Source organism: Plasmodium gonderi, assembly GCF_002157705.1.
Source record: "Plasmodium gonderi DNA, contig: Chr13, whole genome shotgun sequence".
Classification (NCBI taxonomy): Eukaryota; Apicomplexa; class Aconoidasida; order Haemosporida; family Plasmodiidae; genus Plasmodium; species Plasmodium gonderi.
In genome coordinates this window covers 1,197,574-1,205,669 of record NW_021628938.1, presented here as the reverse complement: position 1 = coordinate 1,205,669, position 8,096 = coordinate 1,197,574, and the positions used below count along the sequence as shown (strand labels likewise).

Sequence of the window (8,096 nt, the reverse complement as noted above, 5' to 3'; positions counted from 1 at the left end):
ATATATGGAGAATTCTTTCCAACGTATGTCTCCTTCCACCCAGAAAATAGCTGCGAGTTGTGCGGTTTGGTCCAAAAAAAAAAAAAAAAAAAAAAAAAAATGTATAATTCAACTTATCAAGTTCATGGTGACAAACCCGTGACATTTTCAAGGAGCTACAGGTTAATCTTATGCAGCTCCTTCCCATTGTGCACCCCTCAAGGAAGCATAACAAGGAAAAAATAAAGAGAAGCCGACAAAATGACAGAACAAATTTAGCGACAGAAATAAATTTCCTCCAACGGATGAGTCAAAAAAGGAATCACATGAAAAACAAGCAGATGACCCATTTAAAAAGTATGTTCTATCCATCCAAGCAAATCCAAAAGAAATCCTCTATTTTAAAAGTATAAGCATGAATATAATTATGGCAAAAAAAAAAAAAAAAAGAAGTAACAAAACGGAACAAAACGGAATAAAATTAATTTTGCAATGTCCACACTTTTGTGCGATAAATTATTTTTTTCCAAAATTTGATACATTTTTATAGAGAAGAGGAATGTACACTATGAATGTGACCACATATATATATATATATATATATACATATTGACATAAATGTTATGCTCGGCGAGGAGTTATTATCTTCTCTCGTGGAATTACAAAAATCCCTGACCCTTATCCATACGAACCATTTTAGTAGGAGAAAAATGATTTCATATTTACCAAGTGGTTGAAAAGACGACGGAGTTTTTTTTTTTTTTTTTTTTTTTTTTTTTTTTCCCCACCCTGATCGCTCTTCCATTTTGATAATTCTCTCAATTTGTTTTTCTGAACATTTCTTCGCTTGAATTATCTTTTCGGTCTGAACAATACCTCATAAGGAATGAAGGACATTGCCTTTTTCTTTTTACCTGCGGGTATAGGGTTATCATTTTTGCTTCTAAGCGGTGTGGCTCTGTTTCAACGTATGGCCATATCTATACAAAAAAGAAGTATCAATTTCCAGATTCACAAATATCAAATAAACGTGTGCGTGTCATCTCTAATTTCTTTTTATGCCTTGTTAAGATTGGCATTTACAATTTTTGAGTTGAACAATTACGATAATGAAAAGGCCAATTTAGAATTCTCCAGTCCTATACACAATGTGATGAACAGAACATATTTTAAAAAAATAAGACTGCAGAGAAACTTTTGGATTTTATTACTCTGTTCAATAGCGTGGATATTTTACATTCGTTTTACTCATTTACTTTTATATTATCGAGAGAAAATAAAAAAAAGTGATGAAGAATATGAACAAATTATGGAACTCAAGGGAATTCACAACAAATGTACGACCGAACTAATACATGACGAAGTAGATGAGATAAAGTATTCTAACCGTTTAGAAGATGAAGACATAGTCTCAGACAGTGATGCAACAACTGATGAGAATGCAAATTCGCAGGAAAAAATTTCAGAGCTCAAGGATGAGCAGAAGAAAAATCTCAATATTCGACAAAGGCGCTGAGAAAAGTCTCACCTTCTGTGCGACCGTTCTTTTGCGTGCTCATACTGATATACTTGGATGCACATGTTCATCTATGTGCCTTCTCCATTTCCACAGGATTTGTACGTAGGATTTTTTTTTTTACCTATTTGGCATAGGGTAAGTCCATCACACCCACACCAGTTTTATTCATTTATACAAAATTTGGTGAATTGTTTTTTTTTCCCCTTTTTTTATTCATTATTTTTTATTATTTTTTTTTTTACGTGCACATATACCTGTTTGTAGTTATGAACGAAAAAAAACAGAGCGGCAAAATGAGAATCAAATTATGAATACGAAAATGGAGAAATACTAAACGGTGCAAAAATAGGGTGCAAAAATAGGGTGCAAAAATACGGGGCACCCAAATCGGTGCACTTCTAATCGGTGCACTTCCTCACCGCTACCCCCCGAAGCGTGTGTTCTGCAACCGATACTTCTGCAGTAACCTGTCCCTTAGCACCCCTTCATCATCATCATCATTTATGCGCTCTCTCGAACTCTCACTTGTGTCCATCGAGAAGGGGAACCCATCAGATAATTTGGAACTCTCTTCCATTTCTGTTAGCTCATTGATAATTCTCTTCTCTTCCTCGATCAACCACAAAGGTTTTATATACTTAACAATACATCCCCTACTTCTCATTTTTTCCAAAAAATGAATCATGTCTAGGTTGGGTCTGGCCGTTTTTGGTAATATTTCAAATTTGTATGGTTTTATATGAGCCCTTAAATTAACTCTTTCCATATATACAATAGTTACTGTACCTCCAACTTTCTTAATAACGTCAATGGAAGATTGATCAGCATTTGAAACTTCAATATCAATTTTGTAAGGAAATGGATAATCATTTACGTTGAATAATTTAACTCCATTTTTAACTTTTACACATTTGGAATCATGTAAATGTCTTTGAGTAATAAGAAACCTAGTATCTAATCTTCCCTTTTCAATAAAATATCTTAATTTTGCTAAATTCAAACAATCATAATTTTTTCTTTGTCTACTTAACCAAGCCTCTGGCCATTTTGGTAGCCTTCTATATAATGGAGTTCTTCCACTTTCAAAAGTTCGACTATTTGGTCTCCCCGATTTTCTATGTTTATGTTTATCTCTTATTCCTTTTGCTGGACATTTATCTCCTCTTCCTCTTTTTTTTTTTCTTTGTCTGTTCAATCCCAATGTTCTTAAGTTTCGAGGTTCAATTGGAAATAAACTTTTCTTGCTATATGCAAATCTTCTATTAAATGGATGACTTTCGAAATTTTTTTCTGAACCATCATGAAATATTTCTCTGAAATGTTTACTTACCTTTAGTTCTCTTAAGGCTTGGTTGCATTTGTTGCTTTGTTCCGTTACAATGTGGCTCATCTCGTATGTAGGCTTTTTTTCTGTGTGCATATATCTACCATATGTCACGAATTTATTAACACCTAGTAATTTTTTCACCAAAAGACAGCTAGCTATTTTGCCACTTTTTATCATGTTTGCAAAGGAAAAAAAAAAAAAAAAAAAAAAAAAAAAAAAAAAAAAAACCTTTTAGATTTACTTAATCATTATCAGTCGAAATGGTACATAAATGTACAAATCTGTATGTGTTGTGTATACCTACTCCCCCTCTACCTCAATTATTGAGCTTATGAAAAAATAAAATAATAAATATTCAATATTTTAGAAAAATGTAGATTTTATATTTTTTTTTTTTTTTTTTTTTTTTTTTCCACCTATTGTTGTAATTATTTAAAATGGCAGTTTTTTCTCCCTTTTGAAGGAGAATGGAAATATTTGCAAAACGTTAGGTCTAAGTTTAGTACAACGTGAATGTTAATTTACTATATATTATTTATTCACACGTGTCCATGAATAGATACTTTACTCATAAGGGCTTGCTTGATCGAATGGAACTAACACATATTGATGGGCTGGATGTTTTTTTTTTTTTTTTTTATACATTAGAAGTTAATAAAATTGAATTCGATCACATTTGCACATGTATCGGCATGCCTACGTGCATATATATATATATATATATATATATATATATGTATACGTGTAAGTAAACATTGCGCGTTTATATAATAATGTGTGAATTTTTTCTCCTACCGAGAGCTACAATCACTCCTAAGCACTACCTTAAGTATTTGAATTTCTTATCAGTTCGCACCTCCTTCAGCTCTTAGCGAAGTAACATGATAAGAAAAAAATCTGCCCAGCGTGATAACCCAACGGGAAGCAAAACACTAACAGGGCTGTACACATATATGACGCGGAAAAAATAAATAAATATATATATACATATATATATATATATATATATATATATATATATATATATATATATATATATATATATATATACATGTATGTATATATTTATTTTTTCTGCGTTTTCTGAAGTGGGGACTATTTAAGGCGGACAAGGCTGTCAACTTGTTACACGACCTGGTGTCAGTTCGCGTGTCAGTTCGGGGGCCAATCCGTGTGCTACTTTTCCCTTTAGTTTTTTTCAGCAGTTGGTTCCTCTAAGTTTGGTCAGAACGAATTAGCTAAAGGGAGTGCCTTGCCAAATGGGAGGTATTCACAAATGACGTACGCGATAAGGCATAATATACATATATATATATATATATATATTTACACGATTTTGCAATGTCCTTTTTTTCTTACACGTAACATAGTTACAAGTCTGCGATCGTTATCCCCATCATAGCATTATATATATGTAAGTCACCTTTTTTTTTTTTTTTTTTTTTTTTTTTTTACAATGTATTAGCCTATGTTCACACTTTGAAAGCGAAAACTTTTTGAAGAATATAAAAATAAATATTATCTTCATATTCTCCCCTAAAGGCAACATAAAGCAATCGTTTTCTTTTTTAGCCATTTTGACAAATTATTTTCCCCCTTTTTTTTCCCCCCTTTTTTTCCCCCTTTTTTTCCCCCTTTTTTTTCCCCCTTTTTTTTCCCCCCTTTTTTTCCCCCCTTTTTTTTCCCCCCTTTTTTTCCCCCCTTTTTTTTCTCTTTTTTCTTTCCTTTTTCTCCCCTTTTTTCTTCTTTAATACCGTTAAACGTAAGCAATGGTTACAGAAGCAAAAGAGAGGAATTTATCTTAAGGGGGATATGTTTTTTTTTTTTTTTTTTTTTTTTAATGAAAAGAAAACATGAAAGTACATAAAAAAAAGAGAAAAAAAAAAAAAAGAACAGGTCTATTTGATTAACATATTGAGAGGATACTACGTTGATACTGACAAACACACAACTTTTGCTAATTCTTAATGATGTAATATATTTTTTTTTTCTCAATGTTAACCTTTATTTCATTTTTTCTTCACTTGGCATTTTCTTGCTGAGAATTTTTTTTGTAGTGGAAGGGGAAGAAATGCCATTTCTGTCCTTTTTTTTTTTTTTTTTTGTGCTAAATTCACGGTGGAAAATATTTCACTTTTGTTTTACATTACTTTATTTTCGCATTATTTCCATTTTTTTGCTACACCACTCGGCACGTTCGTCTTTCATCTAGTTGTGCACGTGGCTAATAGCGTACGTCCAGATGCATATGATAATTTTGGGAATAGAGAAATTTCCCCACATCAGTGTGTGTACATGTTTTATATACACCTGTGCTTGTATATATAAACTTAGCAGCAGTTGTTAAGAAGAATCTTTACAGGGGTTATAAGAGCATATCAGAGTTCGGTCTTTTCTGATAAGTAATTTCTTCACTGCGTGTAAGACTAATTGTGTGTAAAAAATGGGGAATCTTGAAATTGAAAACAATTGTACTTTATACATTTGCACAGACAATTATGAAATTCCATCGATAAGTGAAATTCAGAAGAAATTGGAAAGTCAAAATGTAGAAAAGAAAATCGAAGGAATGGAACATCTCATATTTAATATAATACAAGGAGAGCCATATGGAAATTTACTCATGTGTGTAATAAGATTTATTGTTCCTCATAAGGATCATCGATTAAAAAAATTGTGTCATATATTTTTTGAAATTGTTGATAAGTGTAACACGGATGGAAGTTTAAAAGAAGAAATGATACTTGTGTGTAATGCATTGAGAAATGATATAATATCTCCTAATGAGTATGTACGTGGTTCTACTTTGAGACTTTTAAGTAAAATAAAATATTTAAAAATTATTGATCCATTGATAGAAGCAATTACAAAGAATTTAAATCATAGACATAGTTATGTGAGAAAAAATGCCATTAGTTGTATTCATACAATTATTAAGGAACATGGAATTGATGTTATACCAAATTCTGTTAAAGAAATGGAAAAAATTTTATTTCTTGAAAATGATATATCGACCAAACGTAGTGCACTTTCGATGCTAATTGATGTCGACCCATTAACAACGCTCAAGTATATTCTTTCACTCAATGATCAACTATATGACACTGCAGATGTTATTCTGTTGGAAGTTATACATCTTTTTAAGAAATTATACATTCCACACGTTTTTGATAATTCTTATTTGTTGATAAATGATGAAGATGAAGATAACGAGGATGACAAATGGGCAGGGAGTAGTACAATGAAAAATGAAAAAAATAATATTATCCCTTTTTCCACTCGAATGAACAAACATAGAAATGGTGGAGAAGAAGATGAATATAAATCAGATGAAGAGATTGAAACTTTTGAAGATTTTCTCATAGGAGAAGACAGCCCTTTGCAACATATGAACATGCATAATGGAAAGAGAAAAAAATATGAATCCAATATGGAATACAGTATTGATGAAAGTATTTTAACCCCTAATAGTAACATTTTAGGAATGAATAAAAATAGAGATGAAACAAACGGTGGGAACAATATTCTGAACATGCGATGTGAAGATATAAATTTTAAAAAAAAGAAATTAAACGAAAATGATTATAGTGAATATAAAAATAATGTTATTAAGATTATTCTAAACATGCTAAATAAAAATGTAAGTAATAGTGTTCTGTATGAAGGTGCATGTTGTTTGTTGTATATGAGTACATCTGAATTGAGTATAAAAACTGCTAGTGAATGTTTCATTAAGCTGTTAATAAATCAGCATGACAACAATATAAAACTTATTGTAATTGACAGATTATACTATATCATGTGTAAATGGAAAAAAGTATTAGAAAATTATGTAATGGATTTGTTAAGAGCTTTGAATTTCCCATCCAGAGATATAAAGGTAAAAATCTTAAACCTTGTTCTTCATGTCTTAAGCAAAAGAAATGTATATTTAGTTTTAAATGTATTAAAAAAGGAACTACTAAAATTAAACGATAGGGTACCGTGTGGAAAAAATATTTCTTCTAAAGGTGGAGGAGGAACTGCTTTAAATTCAGGTATAACCACAAATTCTAGATGTGGTGCAAATATTAATACTTATACTGGAAGTTCAGGAGACGGTTCAATTACAATTCCTTCCTGTGGTGGATTGAGAGAGACGCAAGGAATTGTTAACAATATGTCGACAAATTATCGTGAAATTATTAGCTATAAAAAAATACTTATTAAATCTTTACAACATGTATGCAACATGTATGCGGATGAATGCCTAAGCATGATGGATATACTTCTTCTCTATGTGAACGATGAAGAAAAGGAAGTAAGTTATGAATCTGCTTTGTGTATTCGAAAGTTGGCAAATAATAATCCAACCTTTCAGAGTACAATTTTACAAAAAATTGTAGATGCAATATTTGAAGTTAAGAAGGCAACAATATTGAGAATTTTTTTTTGGATTTTGGGACAGTATATGAATGAAGAAAAAATGATTTTTGATTTTTTAAATAAATTATATGAACATCTTATTCCATTCCTTAGTAGTAACATGGAATCAGATATTATTAGCAAAATACAAAGTGACAAATTCAAGAAAAATAAAATGATGATGAATTTTAACATATCTGCATCAACCATTCAAACCAAAACAGTCGTATTGGAAGATGGAACATATGCTACTGAGGCATTTTGGAAAAACCAAAATTCCCCAACAAGCGATGACAATGGAACAGCTAGTGATTTGAATTCCTTCTCTTACGTCCTGCTAGCGGACAATGATGATTTATTGCTCTCAGTTATGTGCGTCTGCATAACCAAGTTGTATTTAAAATTAGTTGCCATGGTTGGAGGCCCCGCCTTCCACTTTCTGAACCCGTTTCTGGTGAAATCGGAAGGTGTAATTAGTGGAAGCGGCGTAATTAGTGGAAGTGGTGTAATTAGTGGAAGTGGTGTAATTAGTGGAAGTGGTGGAATCGATGGAATGGGTGCCTCCACAAACGTGTTCAGGAACAAAGCCATCTACATACTAGCTAGCATGGTAAAGTACATTGCACAGAAAAACACAAATAAGAGCTCCATGTGTGCGTACGAAAGCGACAGTAATGTCATCAGAATAAGCCAGTGCCTGAAAATATTTTTCAAAATTATATACAAGATGAATGAAGTAGACGAGACGACAAAGAAGTTAATTGTGACATTCCTCAATGGAAATGAATATTATCAAAACTTTCTTTACAAAGAGGAGGAAAAATATTGCAGTATATATGGTTCCAGTTACAGACAAATGAATAGAGG

General features: G+C 31.6%; 3 protein-coding genes across 3 annotated transcripts in view; 2 read left to right on the top strand and 1 right to left on the bottom strand.

The window, feature by feature from the left end:
- Positions 1–865: 865 nt before the first annotated feature.
- PGO_132110 (hypothetical protein, conserved) lies at positions 866–1,495 on the top strand (the record flags this gene model as incomplete). Its single annotated transcript, XM_028689727.1, has 1 exon — positions 866–1,495. The coding sequence occupies one exon, from the start codon at positions 866–868 to the stop codon at positions 1,493–1,495; it is 630 nt and encodes a 209-aa protein (XP_028545528.1).
- A 424-nt stretch (positions 1,496–1,919) lies between these two features.
- PGO_132100 (ribosomal protein L15) lies at positions 1,920–2,888 on the bottom strand (the record flags this gene model as incomplete). The annotated part of the gene is made up of 1 exon (XM_028689726.1): positions 1,920–2,888. One exon carries the CDS (start codon positions 2,886–2,888, stop codon positions 1,920–1,922), a length of 969 nt encoding a protein of 322 aa, XP_028545527.1.
- A 2,380-nt stretch (positions 2,889–5,268) lies between these two features.
- Positions 5,269–8,096, top strand: part of PGO_132090 (coatamer protein beta subunit) — a gene marked incomplete at both ends in the record, with an annotated part of 4,620 nt that continues 1,792 nt past the window's right edge. Inside the window, one exon of the mRNA XM_028689725.1 lies at positions 5,269–8,096. This exon is cut by the window's right edge and continues 813 nt beyond it. Within this exon, the coding sequence (XP_028545526.1) occupies positions 5,269–8,096 (2,828 nt within the window).